Source organism: Marmota marmota, unplaced genomic scaffold, assembly GCF_001458135.2.
Source record: "Marmota marmota marmota unplaced genomic scaffold, marMar, whole genome shotgun sequence".
Lineage (NCBI taxonomy): Eukaryota > Metazoa > Chordata > Mammalia > Rodentia > Sciuridae > Marmota > Marmota marmota.
In genome coordinates this window covers 605,075-624,331 of record NW_025999963.1, presented here as the reverse complement: position 1 = coordinate 624,331, position 19,257 = coordinate 605,075, and the positions used below count along the sequence as shown (strand labels likewise).

The 19,257-nt window shown below is 32.9% G+C and overlaps 1 protein-coding gene across 5 annotated transcripts in view; it reads left to right on the top strand.

Moving 5' to 3' along the window:
- Window positions 1–17,227, top strand: part of Cdh18 (cadherin 18) — a 672,909-nt gene extending 655,682 nt beyond the window's left edge. For 3 of the 5 annotated variants that reach the window (XM_048803133.1, XM_048803131.1, XM_048803132.1), the window contains 2 exons: window positions 6,378–6,629; window positions 14,849–17,227. In XM_048803133.1, the coding sequence (XP_048659090.1) occupies window positions 6,378–6,629; window positions 14,849–15,339 (743 nt within the window). In that variant the 3' untranslated portion in view covers window positions 15,340–17,227. The remainder of the gene's footprint in view (window positions 1–6,377; window positions 6,630–14,848) is intronic. The other 2 variants (XM_048803135.1, XM_048803134.1) reach the window with 2 other exon arrangements.
- The last annotated feature ends 2,030 nt before the right edge of the window (window positions 17,228–19,257 follow it).

Here is a 19,257-nt window from a genome sequence, read left to right as displayed (position 1 = left end):
AATTTATTCTTTAAAATTCTTTGATGATTTGCTACCAAAAATATTATTAGTGTTGGTCCCTAAGTTCTTTTATTGGATACATATATTCCAATTTTAATAGACCTTCATATTCTTTTAAAATGAATTCATTTTAAAACAATAAAAATGCTATGAAAATTATCATTTACAATCATATTTACCAAGATTTTGTAGACTGCCTGTGCTAGTCAGTTTTCCCTCATGGTGACAAAATACTTGAGAAAATCAGTGAAGGTTCATGGTTTGAGAGGTTTTAGTCTATGTCGCTTGTTCCCCTTGTTTTGGGCCTGTAGTGAGGAAGAACATTATGGAAGGTGTGGTGGAGCAAAGTTGCTTGCCTAATACCAGCTTGTAAGCAAAGAGATAGAGGAAAGGACCAGGGTCCCATATACTCTTCAAATGCTCAGTATCCATTGGTCTAACTTCCTTCCAATAGGCCCTTCCCCTAAAGACTGCACCATCTCCCAAAGTCTTTAACAAACCTTGTCCTTTTAACCTTCTTCCAATATTTCTAATATTTTGGTTTTTGTTTTGCTTCATTACTTTTCATTTCTTTGCAATAAAATACATTTATGCTTCTAAAATAAATATATTGGCTATTATGTTTCTTTATAACTTTTAGCAAAACATTTAAATGCAATCTAAAACAAAAAGTTTTTTGTTTGTGTTTTGGGAGAAGGGAGGCTATTTAGGGTTATTAGAAGAACTTTAAATTTCCATCGCACAGAGTTATGATAAAGCATATTTTCAATGTTGATATTGACTATGCAGCTGTTAAAAACCTTTGCTCTCAAGCCCTTTCATTCAAAATCTACCATGAATTAGTTCTGAAATACAGGTACTTAGGTTGACACACATTGGAAATCCTAGTAGTTTTTAACATGTTCACTTCATACATTTCAGCATTGTCAGATCTGCAGCAGTTTATATTCCCATAGTTTATTCTTGTCCTTCAAACAAGAATTCACAGCTGGTGTGGTAATGTACTTAATTTCACTACAGAGAATGACCATTTTAAATTCTGTTTTTATCCACAGGGTTTCAAGAGAACATTTAGAGATTTCTATTTGTCCTAAACAAAATAGTGCACACATAATTCACCCTGCCTTACAAATCAAGCACCACACATCCTCTAATAGATGAGCCAGCTACTACTCCCTGCTGAGTCACTTATCTCCTGTCAGAGAAGAGAGCCTAACACAGTGCTTTCATTCCTCCCTGGCTCTCCTTTCTCTACCAGTCAAATCTCAGATTCTTCACTTGCTTACATTTACTCACATGCATTGGACAGAGTAGTACTGTGCTTTATCAAAAATTAGACACTTGAGTCTTGACTATTGGGAAGTTAAAATTCATATACACTCTTAATCATAAAGTAGAAAACTCTGAATTTCAACACTAGAGAATTTTTTAGTGGACATTTAACTTTAAATAAAAGAATATGCTTTTGTTTCCTCTTTCTGAGTTGTGTCAGGTCATACTGCATCAAACTTTTTATACCCTTGTAATGATAAAAATATAAATAAAGGAAAGTTGATTCATATGTACCAAGCCAAAAAAAAAAATAAAAGTAGAAGAACAAAATAAAGTTACTGCTAATTTTACTATTCCATGTTCCATTCCACTTTATTTCGCCTTCTTTTCTTGGAAATGTAGGTTCCACTCTTTTACTTAAATTCTTTCTTTGGTATGAATTATACGGTGCTAGGTGCTATAGTAACTTGACCCTTCCTCTGCATTAAGGAAGGTGAAACTTTAAACAGTCTGAAACAGAGAATTATGCATACAGTAAAACTCTCTAAAGATTTACACTCACAACTTTCTACAGGGTTTATAATTTTAGAGACTTTTAACAGTTTCTTCTACTTTGGCTAATCCATTAGTTGCTAATAATAATGCTATTTATTAAATATCTGTTATAAATATTAGGTAGATGATTTCTCTTATAGTTCATATTCTTATTGTTGTGCTGCTATCCTTGCCTTTTCTTCTGAAATTGCATTTTTGCAATATGTTGATGAATGATTTTGTATCTTGAGTTTAATTTTTTTCTTTATTATACCCCTCTACTTCTAAATTTACATGTATGCAAATGTATGTGTTATTTATGAGATTTGCTGATAGTCTTCAAGGTTTATATTTGTTTTATATGCATTTATTTAATTTTTAGTCTTAGTTATGCAGTCTTTATATGAGAGCTTACATATAACAGAGATTTAATTAATGACAAAGAAAGATTGAAGAGTTTTAAAAATTCTGACAATAGATGAGAGCTTCTCTGCAGCAAGAGATATTTTCTTATTGTGAGGTAAAGAACAGGCATCACAAAGAAACTCAGAAAAGCTACTGTGTGACATCTGATAAAGAATAAATATGAATACAAATAAATGTCAATAGATTAATTTCTAATCTCCTCTGAGAGCATAGTATAAGTTTCTCTATGAACTAAGTGGGGTCAATTAAATGGCTATAACCTTTTTCCAGCATTATTTATGAATCTGAAGGAAGAATTTTTATACAATGGATGGTTGTGTTTATGCAGAATTTAAAGATTATCAAGAAGGAGTGTGGCAGATGGTCAACAGGATGACATTCCAGGGTGCAAATCAGAATGTAATGACATATTGGATCATGCATTTGTGGTTTGGCAGACAGACAAGTGAGGCCACAAGGATGTTTACAAACTCAAGTGAACAGGCAGATTCCAGAGTCTGAAAATTGAGCTTAGGGTCATTCTGGGATTGACAGAGAGGAAGTCAGGCAAAACAAGAGAAAGAATAAGCACATAGCAAAGAACATACTGAGCTCCTGCTGCTGAAGTGCTGCAAGTTATGTTTAGCTCATTTTGGTTTTAATTTCTTAACACATGCCAATGTAATAAGAAACTGTAATAGAAGAGAAGTTCCTGCTGATTGTCGCTCAAATTACTATTTATCAAGCACCGATCATATGGAAGGAATTTTGCTGGAAACCACAACAGCATTGTTTATTTCATGGGTTCTAATAATAATTAAATTATAAATTGTTCATATCATTGCCAAAGGGTTAGAGAAAAATGAAACTAAAATATGATCTCCAGTTTTTTGCCCATCTGAAATTCTCCATAATTTGCCACCTAAAATATATATTTTATTGTATATTCTTATTTAGATTAAGATATTCGGTTTTGTCATTCCAAATGTCCTTGAATGCTAGTTCAATACATTAACTGGACTGGCTTCGCAAATAAGTGTTCTAAAACACTCTCTCTTCATCCAAGCCATTGAGGGTTCAAACTAAGAACCAAGTCTGGATGCACATTATTAGCATTTGCTTATTATTGAAAATTAATACACAGCACTTCCCATCCACACATGTTCTATCCTTCAATGTTTTCCCTTTATTAATCTTATGTTAATGATTTTTTAACTTGACTATCTCTTAAGACTTTCTATAATATTTTTAAGTATATTTGAAATTTTAGAGATTTCTTATTGCCCTTGTAGCCTAAGTTTCATTTTCAGAAAGACATACATTTTTATTTTGATATGTACACATACACATGATATATCTCAATAAATATGATCTACATACCCAGACATGACATAAACCTTTACATAGACATGATTTATATGCTCACACATGATATGGGACTCCATATGAATATGATCCATATATAAACACGATATAGACTTCCAGTTGGATTTGATCTATAAATGTACATGTGATATATATGTGTACATGAATATAAACCTATACATGCATGCATTTATATATGTGTTTTTCTTACCACTTTCATGTTCTTCCTCATGTTCATAGATTTCTTATTCAAGTTCTTGAGGCTTCTGCCAAGCACATTTTTTGCAGTTCCATTGAAGTACAGACTATCCCTTGTCAAGAGCTCATTATCTGTTGAGGCCTTTCTAGGTGGGAAGTTCTTTGCTTCCTAAATCCTCTCTTCTTTTCAAAAGCTAAACACTCAACTGCAAAAAAAAAAAAAAAAAAGGAAAAAAATGTCTCCATGTCATAGGGTTTTCTATTTTCTATTTAGGAGCTAAAAGTGCACTTCCACAGGCATATTCTGGTTTTCTTTTGTTTGGAATCACATTTGTGGCTGCATTTTCAACAATTATCCACTTTAATAATGTAAACTGTCGGCTAGGCTGGAGCCATAAGATATTCCATATCTACCAGAATGGCTGTTACCATGTCATTATTTATGTCGCTCAAATCCAGTAACAAGTGTCTTGCCCCTCTCCTAAGAATAGTTGTGTAATTCTCAAAAATATTTGTGCACATAAACACTTAGCTCAAACATGTTCTTTCTATTAAGGAATTAAAATAGAGACAACTTTATGTTAATCATAACAAAGCATCCAACTGGGAGATCTGATTTTTATGGAAGATCAGGTTTCCTGTGGAATAACCCATGATTGCTATGGTGCATACAAATAATGCATACACGTATATATCTCATCCTCTTCTTTTTCTATTCTGTGACCTGCTTCAGAATACACATTTGATACAGTTTTTAAATTCTTCTTTCACCAGATAAGAAAATCCTTTTCAATTTCTCATTGAACTATTTACTTTTCCTATACATCTTCAGTGACATAAAAATATACATATAAATACACACACACACACACACACACATATATATATGTATATTTTTCCATTTAATTCTCTATATTATATTAAATATTTGTAAATTAATTATATTTCTATTGCATTTACTTAGAACATTCAATCAAGAAAATATTATATGGTATAGTATTATAACTATCAAATTACCTATATTAAAAAAAGAATTCTAATTTTCATAATAAAAATCATTGACTTGAGAAAGAGAATCCCTAAAATGTCCAATGGTGCACTCACATTTTTAGTGCAAAATAATTAACTCAGGTATAGTCACAGGCTGAGTTCCCTGTGATGCTGACTCTGAATTGGAGTTTAGAGTGCAGGATGTTCATGAATCTGATATATATATATATATAAATTGTACAGAGTACGTTTCTTTTTTTTCAATACTGTGGGTTGAACCCAGAGACACTTTAACACTGAGCTTCATTCCCTGCCTTTTTAAATTTGAAATAAGGTCTTGCTAAGTTGCTTAGAACCTTTCTAAATTGCTGAGTTTGACCTCAAAGTTTCAATCCTCCTGCTTTAGCCTCTCATGTTGCTGGGATTACACATTTGTATCACAATGCCTGGCTAAGATTCTGTGCAGTTTTAATGCTTCTCAATGGCTGACACCATGACAAAGCTCTTAAGCTAAACTTATCTTTCAGTATATCAGCATTTGGTGGTAAATGTTCTGAATATTCTAACCTTTCATGAGGAAGTCACTGAAAGTTGTGACCTAGGGTCAGGTGATAGTTTATAGGTAGAGCAATAAGTCTTTCCCAGGAGGGTATCTGAACAGTATATCCAAGTGTGTACCATGGGATCTTTTCACTCATAGACATTCTGGGAAGAGAAATAACAATGGTAAAATATTATATGATATATACATTTCAGTACATCAATATTAATTGGTGACAAATTGACCAAGATGTGATATTACAATTTTGATCAGGATTCTAGAATGTATCAAAGTGTGTCCTGTGTGGTTTGATATAAATTATACTCTACGACTCTGTCCATTTATTTTAAACTACTTATTTATAATACAAATTATTTTCTCCAATACAATAAAGATTTTAGCAACCACTTTCATATGATGTTGTATGGATTGATCAATATGTATCATGCCCACATTTCTTATAGTACATAACATTTAAAAATCACATAAAATAGAACTATTTGGTCACCTTTAACTTCCATGTGGTGTATTCACTCTGACAAAAGTCCATCATATTATAGTTAAGTTTTTAAGTTTATCAATCTATGTGGTGTTTTCATAGAAATATCATCTGTATCAGTGGTTCTTAGACATTTTTAATGTATTGAAATCTCCTGAATAGTTTGCTGAAGTACAGATATCTGTTGCTGTCATTTGAAGTAAGAGTCTAGGTTTGGGGTGATCCTCCTAGTTCACAACAAAGACTAGGATCCATTTGCTTCAGGCCATTTCTATGCCTTAAGTATTTTAGCTGCTAAGTAAGTCCATATTCAAAATGGCTTTGTCTCTTCCCTGTTGTCCTCCCATGACTTCACCATTCCATCAGTTTGGCTCTATTAACTACTCAAATAATTTTCTCAATTGAACTATGAATTTTAGCTATTCCTTAAAAATTTCCCCTTCATGTTCCCTTGGCCATTTTGTGAGTTAAAAAAAAAAAAATCACACATATCCGTTTTATCCATTAAAGGAAATGTGAATCTTTAATGGCAGCTTCACTAAGTATATTTTGTTTTGCTTATGTCTATCATAGATAACACAGCCAGCATTCTGACAAGGCGGAGGAGATTTAGTCGAACTATTCAGGATGTGTATTATCTACCCATTATGATCTCTGATGGTGGAATCCCCTCTCTCAGCAGCAGCAGCACCCTCACCATCAGGGTTTGTGCATGCGAGAGAGATGGGCGCGTGCGGACCTGTCATGCAGAAGCCTTCCTGTCCTCGGCTGGTTTGAGTACAGGAGCCCTAATCGCTATCCTTCTCTGTGTTGTCATTCTCCTGGGTAAGTCATTCTACAGCCTAAGGTGGTACAATGGCAGTTCTGAATGGGAGTAAATCGTATTCTTGAAATATAAGGATTACAAAGGCGTAATGGGGGTAATAAAACATGGCTGCACATATTCTATTAAATTAAATTTTACAAATCTGTAATCTGGAACTAATTTGATTCAAAACTTGGGAAAGAGTTGGAATATCAGCAACATATGAAATCTAAGAGAAAAAGTTTTGAAAGTATGTATTTTAGAAAAATTAATAGTAAGATATTCTAAGTCCCATTTGGAAAGAACTTTTCAATTAATTTCTGGGAACAGAAAGACATCATTTTAATATGTCTAGGACCCACCCTGCTTAGCTCAGCCAAGGTCAGCCCACTTGGGTCTTATAGCCATAGTATAAATAAGCACAGAAATTTAGTATACAGTATGAGGACTAGAGTTAATGATAACATGGTTTTATATCGATAAAAAATGTCAAAAAAGTAGATTTTAAGTTGTTTTAGCACACACACATGAAAAGGGGGTAAATGTGAGATGAAAAATATGTTAATTTGCTTGATAATAGTTATCATGTCACTGGATAGTAATATATTCAAATATCATGTTTACATCACAGACATATACAATAAAGTAAATCTGATATCCAAATAAGAATATAAAAGTCTTATAGAAACTTCTGTAATTCCCAAATATCAGTTAATCATCAATGTTAGCTGAGTTTAACATATTCATTCTAAGTCACTGTAACCTGAAATATCATATATTTTATTAAATTCAATTATATTATATTAAATACTGTAAGATTTTCTCGAATCTGAGATTTGCATTGCATTTTATTTTATTAAAAAAATCCAGTTTTATATTAGCTCTTGTTATATTCTAATGGATGTTAAATGTGTATTCTAAACCTCATCACATCTATATTTCAAACTGATATTATCTCAAACTTTTAGATCTTATTTAAGACAGACACAATATAAAGAGAGAAAGAAAAAAAAAAGAAAGTAAGATAGTACACCCAGATTTTGTAACAATAAAGGTAGATATGAGCCGTTTTTTCTACATAGTTTAGAGTGCATATGTGTTTGTCTTACAGTGTGTCCCCACTTCCTCTTTTCCATTAGAGACTTATTTGTGACCTTTCTTGGTAGCGTGCACATGTGAAAAAAAAAAAAGCACTGTATTTTTTGGTAAGACTAGGGTATTCCCACAAAGAATATTCCAGGTTTTGTTCCTGGGAGGAAGATAACCTGCTTGCATAGATGGTGAAGAGAGTAAGTTGGAATGAGGCTGACGAGGAGAAGGAACATAAGGAGCATGTGTGAGAAAATGTAATGCTATTGTGTATCTGAAAAAAATGGGGGTTTGCTGCAGGTGTGTAGACTGGATTAAAACAGGAGAGTCTCATTGTAAACTTGCAAGTGGAAAAGATCACAGTGACTGAATTGAAGAAAAAAATCTCATGGTGCTAAGAGAATAACAGGGTACTGTCTTCCTCTGACATGGCATGAATTGGATCAACACATTTTGAGTTAAGTTGAAGAAAAGTGAATAATATCAAAATATGATAAATACCTTCGATAACTTAGATGTCTGAGTAAGTTGGAACAGTATCAAACAGGGCTATTTGTCTATTCATCTCTTGCTGAGTGTACACCCTGATTCTCCCTTAGTTATGCAGTGGATTAATCCATTTTGCTTAAATTACATAGCAAAAATTAAAAAAAAAAATACAGAGAGTAAAGAGTAGAACTGAGCTGTGTGAAACTTCAAAGTGATTTCCATGTCAGGAGGGATGAGATAAGAGAGGACAGCAAAGAAATCAGAAAGATAGAAATTTAGTCAAGTACAGTGTCACAAATGTACGTGGGAAAGAGTGTTGATGGGAATAGAGCACTGTGTTACACACTGAATCTATTCAATGTCAAAAACTTCTCACAAGTTCAACAATTTGTACCTAAAAATTATTGTTTGCACTTAGCAACCAGAAACATGCATAATTTGTGCAACACCATAACAAGAGCTGTTTCACTGCAGTAGGATCTTTTACAGTGTTAAGTCAGCTTCCCTTTCTATGAAACAGTGTCTGATAAGAACCACTTAAAGGATGAAAAGTATATTTTGGATTCTAGTTTCAAAGATGTAGGGCTTAGTCAGCCAAATCCATTGCTCTGTGTCTAAGGTGGAGAAAAGAATAATGATGGAAGACTATGGCCAACAAATGTGGCTCAGTTTAAGCCACTGGGAAAACAGAGAGAGAACAAGGAATCAGTGATACCAGTGACCTATTTCTTCAAGCTATACCCTACCTGCTTATAATTATCACTGAGTACAGTAATACTTTCAAGTTAACTGACACTGCTTAACTGACAACTCTCATAAACTAATCATTTCACCTCTGGTTGGTACCTCACTGTCTCCCATGCCTTTGGGAACAACTCATATTCAAATCATAACATATAGTAAATGCATGGTACATAAGGAAAAGAGGGAAATCAAGCTTTAAAAATTTATTTATTAGTCATAACTGCTATTTTCCTTATGTATTTTGTTTTTCTCCATAAAATTAAAAAAAGAAAAATTACAAACACACACACACAAAACACATCCAAAACAGAAAATAAAGTCATACAGCAGCAACAGAACACTGGATCCCCTTAGAGTTCTTAACTGAAGTCACAGAGAATAAAAGTTTATGATTTTAATATAAATTATTTTTAAAAATATTTTTCTTTGTTCTTTTTAGTTATACATGACAGTAGAATATATTTTTACATATACTACATACATGGAGTATAACTTCCAATTTTTGTGGTTATACATGATGGGGCGACACACTGGTAAAACTTTTTAATTTTGAATGATAGGTTATTTGTGATCTTCAATTTTGTTTTCATTTATCATCATACAACCATTACCATTAAATATGATAAATAATTAAATGTATTGAAAAAATTCAATATACAGTTTTAAATTGTGTTATTCTAATAACATTTTAATAATTCATAAGAATAATACTTCATTTAATTAACATTTATAAAAATATATTTTAGCTTGTAAGGATAATTATTAGAACATTTGTACATTTTATATTCTCTGTCAAGAATAATAAAACAAATTTTCTATTTGGTATGTTTGATATTTTTATATCAATACTCAAATATGTTTTATGCTTTTATCTAAATATTTTATAATTCTTTCTTAAGTTAAGGTTTAATCAATTTTTAATGACAAAGTAATTTTTATTGCTAATGGCATTGTAAGGTTTTATTCTTTTCAGAAAATATCTGGACAACAGACACAGAATGTAATTAGAATGTAATGTATTAGACTTCATGGAAAATATATGCATACCAAAACTAGCAAGACATTACAACCTGAAATTCTAAAATAACATCCCACCCTAATGGCTAGACCAATTATGAAATTAATATTTTAATATTGAAAACATATTTTAATTATCAGTTTCAGTTCATAAATTTGGCATTGGTTGTACTTATAATTACCTGATTTGGGTGACCCATTTCAGATCCTCTTGTTTGTAATCCTGAACCTGTGAATATGAGGTTTCTGATAAAAGAATCATGTAAACTCAGCTGTTAAATATTTCTATGCTTATTTTTTATTATAGGTCACATGTGATTTTGCAATTTAAATATGTTCAAATTTTATGCAAAAATCTATTGCTTATCTGAAAATGGTGCTTGAAAACCAAAAGCCTAACTTTAAACCGTACATGTACATTTTGTGAGAACCGTTATTTACTGTTGAGAGCACTTTTTATAGACCCTTTTAATCAGAAGAATGGCAGAGAATGTGGAGTGGGACTTCATGATGTATTTGGAGCTTGTTGTTGAATAGTAGAAACTGGAGCCCACAGTTTATTTTATTTTATTTTATTTTTTTAAGGGAGAGAGAGAGAGAGAGAGAGAGAGAGAGAGAGAGAGAGAGAAAGAGAGAGAGAGAGAGAGAAAGAGAGGTGAGATTTTTTAATATTTATTTTTAGTTTTTGATGGACACAATATATTTATTTTATTTTTATGTGGTACTGAGGATCGAACCCAGCACCCCTCGCATGTCAGGTGAGCGCGTTACCACTTGAACCACATCCCCAGCCCCACAGTTTTTATTTCTTCTTTTTAGTTATACATGACAGTAGAGTATGTTTTGACATATTCATACAAACATGGAGTACATCTTATTCTAATTAGAATCCCAGTCTTGCAGATATATGTGTTGTATTCATATATATACAAAAGAAAGGTTATGTCAGATTAGTTCTACTGTCTTTCCTATTCCTATATCCCCTCCCTTCCTTTCGCATCCTCCTTTGTCTAATCAACTGAACATCTTTTTTCCCCATCTCTGCAACCTTGCTGTGTGTTAACATCTACATATCAGTGGTATGTCTGACCTTTGGTGTTTGGGGATTGGTTTATTTCACTTAGTATGACAGTCTCCAGGTTCATCCATGTAATGGCAAATGTCATAAGTTCATTCTATATGGCTGAGTAGCATTCCATTGTGTGCATACATCACATTTTCTTTATCCATTCATCTATTGAAGGGCACCTAGGTTGGTTCCATGGGTTGGCTATTGCAAATTGTGCTGCTGTAAGCATTGATGTGGCTGCATCACTGTAATATGCTGATTTTAACTCCTTTAGATAAGAGAAGTGGCCTAAGTGGGTAAAACAGTGGTTCTTTTCCTAGGTTTTGAAGAATCTCCGTAATGCTTTCCACAGTAGTTACATGGATTTGTAGTCCCACCTGCAATGTGTGAGTGTAACATTTTCCCCACATCCTTCACAATATTTATTCTTGATTCTTGCCACTCTGACTAGAATGAGGGGAAATCTCAGTGTAGTTTTATTTTTTATTTCTCTAATTGCTAGAGATATTGAATATTTTTATAATGTATTTGTTTATAGTTTGTATTTCTTCTTTTGAGAAGTGTGTGTCTAGTTCCTTTTCCCATTTATTGATTGGGTTGTTTGTTTATTTGGTGTTAAGTTTTTTAGTTCTTCTGAGGAGCAGGTGGCAAAGATTTTCTCCCATTCTATAGACTCTCTCTTCATGTTCTTGATTGTTTCCTTTGCTGTGAATATGCTTGTTAGTTTGATACCATCCCATTTATTGACTTTTAATTTTTCTTCTTGCACTTTAGGAGTCTTGTTGAGGAAGTCAGTTCCCAACCCATCAAGTTGAAGTGTTGGGCTTACTTTTTCTTCTAATAGGTGCAGGATCTCTGGTCTAATATTTAGGTCTTTGATTCACTTTGTGTTGAGTTTTATTCAGGGTGATAGATATGGGATCAATTTCATTCTGCTACATATGAATTTTCAGTTTTCCCAGCACTATTTGTTGAAGAAGTTAACTTTTCTCCAGTGTATGTTTTTGGCTCCTATGTCTAGTATGAGTGGTACTTTGTATAATATGCATGATTGGAGAGATTAAATTGGGGAGGGGTCATTTTAATATTTTCATTTGAGTTCCAGATTTTTAAAATAAGAATATGAATATGATTGTCAAATCTCCCTATGTAATTATTTTCTGCACTTATCATCTTAAAATATACTGTGGTATTACGATTTTTTTGAGACATAATTTAGTTCAAACTATTCATAAGTAAATTAGGAGTCTAATGTTCTTAATAGCCATGAGCTGATTTTTAAAAAAAAAATATTTAAAATAAATTTCCACTAAGGCTACTACTATTCATGAAGGTTCATTAAAGCCTTCACAAAGATTATTCTTTTGCCCATCTACATAAGAATTGTCTGTAGAGTATTTGCATTGTGCCAACTGCCACAAATATCTGCTAAAAACAAGTGGGAGAGTGCATAAGGAACACACATGTGAACTGGGTTTCAGCTTGCTTCAGTGGGTAGATTTGACTAGAGGAACCACATGTCCATGTACACCCTGAGGTCCTAATATGATGATAATAAACATCCTATTTCTCTTAAGAGTATGACAGTCTATGTTATTATTTATGTTTTGATATTATATTAAGCTGGAATGTAGCAATTCTATGAATCACTATTTACTAGCAATAACTACCTAGAAAAGAGTGCACTGTAAATATAAAAATGTTCAAGCATCTAGCATCTATATGTTGAATGAGAAGATAAGAAATTTTTTTTTTCAAAACTTTTGGAGAATAAGCAAATATAAACCATCATAATAAAAAAACATAGCATTACCCCCACATTTCACTCACCAAGTATGATACATACACAAGAATTGAAGCATTGCACTAAGTTTGATGAAGGATGAAAATAATCTCCATAATTTCATAATAGGATTGTTTATATCTTTCCTATTATGCATGTACATAAATTTCCTTGAAATCAATAGCTAACCATTTCACCATAAAATAAAATTACTAGATTTATTAATGAAAGTAAGAATTTTCACTATAATGAATTAAGTAGTCTGTAGAAATAAGATATCTAATCTCGGACAGCCTCCTCATTTATTAATATATATGAGCAGAAATTTTCAGTGAAGTGATAAATCTTCACCTCTGCATAAAATGAAGTTAGTTACTTGATGATGTGTTTAGGGCTTTGACTTAGAAAACTGAGAGGTGGATTTAAAGAAAAAAGTATACAGCGGTATTAAATGCATATTTATTTCATTGAGTAAAAGTAATTTTCCCCCAAATAAAAGGAATAAACATTTTTAAAGTTTAAATATAATTGGAGTTGGCAGATAAAATGTAATGAATCCAGTTAATGTGAATTTCAGATAAAAGTATGTGTATATAGACACACACAAACACACACACACACACACAGCAGATAAAAGTATGTGTATATGCTCTCACCCTGTAAAAAATGTAGAGTGCAATAATATAATATTTTGGACATATATGGCATATATGTGCTTTCTGCAATATTTTGGTATGTATAAATCCCAAATACTATATGGGGTTTACTTAATTAACATATAATAATATATAATAGTGTGTATTGTGTATGTTATCATCTCACATTTACACATAATTGAATATACTGCTTTTTAATTTTCATTTGATGAATCTAATAATCTGAAATGGCATTTGAATGCACTTCCTTAATTAGTACAATGTAAAGAACCGTGTATAGACTGTAGTGTACTCTATTGTGCCTGAAGACACTGTATCCAAAGTTCAAGTGAGATAATCCTTTCTATTTGGTGTGAATTTAATAACACAAACAGAAAGATTTAAAATCCTGAGAATTGGCCAAAGCAAAGTGCCCAAGGTTCATTTCTATTACTTTATCTGGTGATTGCAACATCACTGGTAATTTTAACCCACCATATTTGTTGAGAACTATCCTAAACCATTGTCCAACAGGTCACTTAGCTCCTTATTCTATATGTTTGAAAAAAAAAAGTAGAACACTGTTCTGGAAATATCATTGCTTCTCGTGTGAGAAGTCACAGAGTGCTAGCCCTTTCACCTACCCTCTTTGGGAACAATTCTTTCCATCTTAATACACTTTTCTGCATCCAGCTTCTTCATTGTTTAATTGAGTAAAGCCAAAGTTGAGGATTAAATAAATAAGGTATGTGAAGAACATTCACAAACTAAAAAAGATACAATATAAACATATAAAATATATGAAAATAAAATTTATGTTGTGTCCAAATAAAGTAACATTCTTTTGCAACTTGATAGGGTAAATGCATTTTTATTGTCTGATACAATAAAAGGTACTGAACAAGGGAGATCAGCCTTATACAATATTATTTCTTTACTCTTTAGCAAGACATCAAATATCAAAGGGTAAAAGTAGAGGCCCCTTCTTTGAATTTTAAAGGAACTTAATACATCCTGTCTTTGGTGTCTTCACCTAAAATGATTAAGTATCTATTGATAGACAAACACATTATGTTATTTTTTTTCATTCAAAATTCAATTATTTTTCCACCATTTGTTTCTGTCACATTAGACACAGAATAGTTTTTCAGTAGTCTGATTCAAGAAACCTGAGTTCCTAAGCCTGATGAAATAAGATCTGCAATTCACAATGTTCCATGGGGATGATCATTTTGTTACATTCTTAGGGCATTAAAATACCTTGAGGTGTTATTCAGGATGCACAGGTGAATGCTGTGATGCAGTGTCAGCCGAGTGCTAGAGTGTGGTGACAGGCATAGTAAATTGCTGATGTCAGATCTCCACGAATTTTCCTTTCCCCTAACTGTTTATCCTTTTTCCATTCTTCTTCAGCAATTGTAGTACTTTTTATCACCTTGAGGCGCAGCAAAAAAGAGCCATTGATCATTTCAGAAGAGGATGTGCGAGAGAATGTGGTCACCTATGATGATGAGGGAGGCGGGGAGGAAGACACTGAGGCCTTTGACATCACCGCATTAAGGAACCCTTCTGCAGCTGAGGAGCTCAAGTACCGGAGGGACATCCGACCTGAAGTGAAGCTCACTCCCAGGCACCAGACACTGTCCACCCTGGAAAGTATAGATGTTCAGGAGTTCATAAAGCAAAGACTGGCAGAAGCAGACCTAGATCCCAGTGTTCCTCCATATGATTCTCTTCAGACTTATGCCTATGAGGGTCAGAGATCAGAAGCTGGATCTATCAGCTCACTGGATTCAGCAACGACACAATCAGACCAGGATTATCAGTACCTTGGAGACTGGGGGCCTGAGTTTAAAAAGTTAGCTGAACTCTATGGAGAAATAGATTCTGAAAGAACAACTTAGGGGGCCAATTCTTAAAACCTTGTGGAATCTGCTTCCTCAGCAAGTGGAGACATAACCTCAGCAATGACAAAGCATAACCATGGAAACAGTACTTGAACTGAGCAAGCTGTACACAGCTCCTGTAGAAACAAGTGCCCTTTCTACAATCCAAACTGGGTTATTTAATTGGAAGAAAGCAAAATATAAAAGAAAAATGCAGAGAAAAATCTGCTGTCCTTGTGTATATTTTCAATTGCTCAATAAAGTCTGTGGTACTGTTTAATTAAGAATACCTGAAAAAAAGCCAAACACGAATATTTGTTTCAATATTTTGTGATTTCTTTTTTCCTAAAGCAAAACTACAAAAAGGGGCTCAAAATCACTGACAACTATGACTTTTAGGGGTGGTGCATTGCAAAAGGAAACTCATGAAGGTAATCATGACCTCTTTTTCCACTTTTTTGAGTGGAGTCTCGAGAGCCACACACTGTTGTGACAGATCCCATTAGCCTTGTCTTGTGTTTAAATTGCATACGGTGTTCCCCCTCTACCAGACCATTCTGTCATGGACTTGTACCATTTCCCTCTGCCCTTCCCCACTTCTTTTCTCCATACAAAATTGATGGAGCATGGGGATTTGCTGCCTGCACTATAAAGTATGCAACTTCGGTGTACCGGACATGCACCGTACTGAGCAGGAGACAATAGTCTCTGTCTCGTCTGCCCTCCTTTATTTTAACAGGAGATCCTCCCCCCCCATTTTTTTTAATAAATAGAATGAATTGTTGAAGGTATACTCTGAAAATCTGATACGTCAGGGAAAGATTTATTTTATAAATAGATACAAACCTTATCCTTTACAAAATGTTGAGGAACTTTTTATTTTTTTCCCTTTATTTTAGAAAACTGAAATCAGCCAAAATTTTTGCTTCAGTCTTAATTCATTTTCCATTTTCATCATAGACAGTCATCAAAAATATGTACCTCACATGTTATCATAGTCTAAAAGGACTATCCTTCAAGTAGCATAAACATAGACTCATGGTTGACTTATTCTTTACACGGGTTCAGACTTATCAGTCCTTACATGTTTGATGTCTACAGAGGAATATGTAGGACTGGGCACAAAAAGTAGGAGTTTCACACTTATTATCATTGGACACATGCCTGAATGTCTCTGAAATTCAGGGTCCAAAAGTGCAAGATAGAAATGGACTGACTTCCCTGCCTACCTCACAGGGCTGTTGTGAGGATCAAGCATCTGTAAAACTGCTTTACCCACTGCAAAGGATTCTGCTCCATACATGTTTGCAGACACTAACTTTCTAATTCCATTAACTTATAAATATATATTTACATACATTTTACATAAAATATTATATTATCATGGAAGAATGTCATGAAATCATCAACAGTGATGTTACTGTTTAACTAAATATGTAATGCATAAGTCTATTTATTTTAATATTTTCCTAAACAATCTAATTTTCTTAATATTTCTTGGGGATTTTTGTTTTTCAAATTGTTTTGGGTAATGTTTTGTTTTTGTGTGTTGCTCTTGATCTCAAAGTAAATATTCATAGCATAATAAGTCTGATTTTCTAAGTGATCCCATCTGTATATTCAGTTAAACTAGAATTTCTAAATTCATGAAATGCAAATTATTTGATGGGAAAATTTTTCTTTGCACTTTAATTTTTTTTTCATGATCTAGTGTTTCCAAAAGTCACATGACATTTTGTGTAATTCTACCCATGTGCAAAATTTTGGATTTTGCCTCATGTCACAGCTGCCCTGCGCTATCATATTTCATTTTTGAGGTATGGGAAGAAAGTAAATTTAATTTGAATAATTCTCAATTTGTGTTTTAAGCCTGAGGAATAAAATGTAATTTAAGGTTTTTACAACATTTTAGCTTTCCAGATGCTGCTTTATCATTTTTTACATCATAATGGTGTGTGTTCTGGTGTAGAGCATGAATCCAAAGAGACATGAGGGCCTCGGGGAAGAGCCTATGGACACACAGGCTCTGATTATGCTAACGCTGGACTACTTTAGTCCTGAAAGGAGAGAAAACCTCAGAGATCGACTATGACCCTGATGTCTTGACTTTCCCATTCCAAAAGGAGGAGAAACATCAGGATTCTGAAGTTTATCAGGCGTTTGAATTTAGATTTTGATGAACTATCCATGGCTTCTTATTTTTTGAAATATTTACCTTGTAACTTCACTGATGAGGTTTTGAAATATAAAAAATGTGTATTTCCTTCTAGCCATTTACATAAAAGTCAAAGTTCTCTGACTGGTTCTGGTACTCAAATATTTCCCTGATTTTGAAGTATCAAGCACACTAGTACAATTTGTTTTTTAATTACACATTATAGTGATTACCCATAATCTAAGCCTCTGATCTTGAATCCAAATATAAAGTCAAAATGGATCATCTGTAATTTGGAAATATATTTTCATTTTTATATGTTTTAAAATTCTATTAATGATAACATTCCAAGTACTGTTTTGTATATGGACTTGGAAACTAGACAAGTATATTCTTATCAGTTGAGATTGGGTCTCATTTTTTTTTTCTTCTATTATTCTAAATAAAGAAAATAGTGATGACTTTTAAAAGTTCTATAAATTGAGCATAATTATTATTTAAAAATAGATACATTACTATAAAATCTCCAGTTGATCAGTTACAGAATAAAGTTCTCAAAGAGTTTTGAGGGTCAAGTATATATACATCAACTCTGAGCTTTGGCCACAAAGAATCAGCCATGGACTCAAATGTCAATAATGTCACTTCACATTTCTGAAGATTCAGTTAATATTTATAGACATAAATTTTTAAAATACATTAAATTTAAATTAATTTTTTCATTAATACAGCAATTTTCAGACAGATTCTTTACAAATGGTGACTGATAAATTAAAGATTATAATATGACAATGTTTTTATCTAGGGTATTTCTTAGCAGTATTTATTAACTTCAAATACTTTGTGCAAACACCGAGAAATTAAAAGGATTTACAGAAATAACTAAAGATCTATTGTCAGAAATTATTTCTATGACAAAGCTGCACAAACACAGATTTGAAGAAGAGTTACAGGAAGAAATTATAACCAAAGTGGAGCTTTATACAGAGGTAAAGTGTGACTTTTCTATCATATGGTACAAGCAGGGGCTATTCTGAAAGAAATTGCATTCACTTAGCCATATGGGTACACACACATACACATATGTCTTCTTGAAGAATGTTTGGGAGAATAAAGTAATATTCAAGACAGAGATGTGATCCAAATATGTGAAACATATAAAATCGTAGTGGAAGGTTCACCATAAACAGGTGACTCAAATGAAATTTTTGGCTTTTATCCAGCCTAGTGTTTAACTTCCAATGATGCAGTATGGAGCTAATTTGTAGATATGGGAACACAAAGAGAAGGAAAAAAAATGAAATAGGGTACAGCAAATTTTCTGAGATGATAAAAACACACACAGTACCTGTTGTAAACACTAAAAAGTGTTTTAACTTTGATCCTTAGGATACTACAGTTTAGGAAGAAATCTGCATAGAAACAGGAAAATGTATTGGGATCACCATTCTCAGTAATGAAGAATGTTTAATACACAATTAGTCATTGTTCTGTTTGCTCTCACTTGTTTTTACCCGTAAGTTTGATTTGGTGTCTCCTTTCTGGTTTAGTTGAATGTAGGGAAAATAAGCAAAATTTCAAAGAGACTCATTTCAGAGACACCAAAAAAGTTCCAGTTACCTAAGTTTGATAGTAAAACATTCTTAAATGCAATACTTTTGGGGAAAGTCATTATCGTTTAGCGTTGAAATACCTTGATCTTGACAATTTGGAACTCTAGAGCTGGTTATTTGGGAAAAGGGAAGAGTCTCAAGTTTCAAATTCAATTTGTGCTTAGCTTC